The sequence below is a fragment of the Lottia gigantea genome (assembly GCF_000327385.1).
Source record: "Lottia gigantea unplaced genomic scaffold LOTGIsca_85, whole genome shotgun sequence".
NCBI classification, from domain to species: Eukaryota; Metazoa; Mollusca; class Gastropoda; family Lottiidae; genus Lottia; species Lottia gigantea.
The window spans coordinates 1-1,734 of NW_008710807.1; the positions used below are offsets into that span (position 1 = coordinate 1).

The 1,734-nt window shown below is 32.4% G+C and overlaps 1 protein-coding gene across 1 annotated transcript; it reads left to right on the plus strand.

Annotated features, from left to right (window-relative positions):
* Positions 1–427: 427 nt before the first annotated feature.
* On the plus strand, positions 428–1,499 carry LOTGIDRAFT_169338 (hypothetical protein; the record flags this gene model as incomplete). The annotated part of the gene is made up of 4 exons (XM_009067674.1): positions 428–562; positions 834–935; positions 1,239–1,391; positions 1,455–1,499. Coding segments are annotated over 4 exons (435 nt in total), but the record flags the coding sequence as incomplete, so codon positions are not given.
* Between the last annotated feature and the right edge of the window lie 235 nt (positions 1,500–1,734).

Sequence of the window (1,734 nt, forward strand, 5' to 3'; positions counted from 1 at the left end):
GTACAGCTATGTGGAACACCATACCTTGCTGAAGATGACAAAATGGGAGGTCAATGGTAAGTTGGATGTCTTTTAAACAAACAGACAGGCTGTGATTGGCAACCAATTATTAAATTTTATATTAATTAGTATTCACCATCTGGTCCTTGTGTCACTATGAGTTCTTACCCTAGCTTAAAGATTTGACTTAGTTTAAGACAAACGCTTTTTTAGGTCTTCTTTTTGAAAAGAGATTCTGATGGCTGAAATTGCTTAAAAAAAACTATTATGTTGGATAATTATCCTGAGTTTTTGGGGTTTTTTTTTCATTAATTCATTATATTGAATAGACAGGAGCATGAGTTTATTATTATTATTAATAAGAGTGTTTTGTTAATTGTTTTTGATAATTAACCTTAATGAATGTTTTATTTATTAATTGTTTTAGACTATAGGAGGTCTATCTAGTGACCTCTATAACAGTGGAATCTACTATACTCCACTACAGAAACTCTGGTACTATGAAGTTTTAATAACTGATATAGCTGTAGACTCTAATAGTCTGGGACTAGACTGTAAAGAGGTGGGTAATACTTGGGCTTTTGATTGTTTTTTTTTTTTGAAGGGTGGGGGTTGGCTTTATTGGGTAGGGTTTTTATTGTTTGGGTGATTATCATAATTCGTGTTAACCCAGCTGCAAATAGGTACAGATAATCTGGAAAAAACGAATGCCTAGACATTCGGCCAAGGAAGAATCGTTAACTGTGAACCTAAGTTGTTATCCTTCTAAAATATAGTTGTTTCTTCTTTTCTTTTTTATACTATCATCTGTTGGTTTATCTGTATAATTTCAGCATAATTATGACAGAACAATAGTAGATACAGGAACGACTAATATGAGATTCCCCAAGCGTGTTTATAAATCCATATTAAACCACATACAACATAAAGTCCAGGTAAGTTAACTTAAGACCATATATTATTACAAATATTCAGAATTTAAAAACCCAGTGGAAGATTTGCATCAGTATATATTGTGGAGTAATACAATATCAAATGATTTATTGGATTCTCATAAAAAAAAGTATAGCACTTAATTACATGATATATAGGGTAGTAGATGATGAAACCAGGTGACATTACGCATTATGTATGCATTTTTATATTACTTGATTACTTGAGTTCAGGGTATGACAATTGATTTTATTTACCATCAGTGTTTAAAGTGTTAACTATTTTCATTTCAATTTGATTAACAGATCATGGAGCGTCCATTTTCTCCGTCATTTTGGAGTGGAGATGAAGTAATGTGTTGGGAAGATGCTATGTTACCATTCCAAGTTTTTCCTACCATCTCTCTTTCAATGTATCACAGTGAAAATTCTTTATTTAAACTACATATACCTTCCGAAGTAAGTTGAATATTCCTTTAAAGCACACTCCTGTTCATCAAGTTTGCTTTTTTGTACATCCAGTGTTCTTTGTTGGTAGATGACAAGTTAACGTCTGCTCCCAGATAACTGATATCGCAGACTAGGTAGATGACAAGTTAACGTCTGCTCCCAGCTAACTGATATCACAGACTAGGTAGTTGTTGGTAGATGACAGACTTGGTTCATTCTGCCAAGTGGTACAGATAGTTGAAATAAGTGTGTAGTTTTACCAGATTTACTAGTAAGAGTAAGAAATGGTGTGCAATATATTCACAATTATACAGTATATGAATATATTTCTTTCTCTTTTCAGAAATATTTA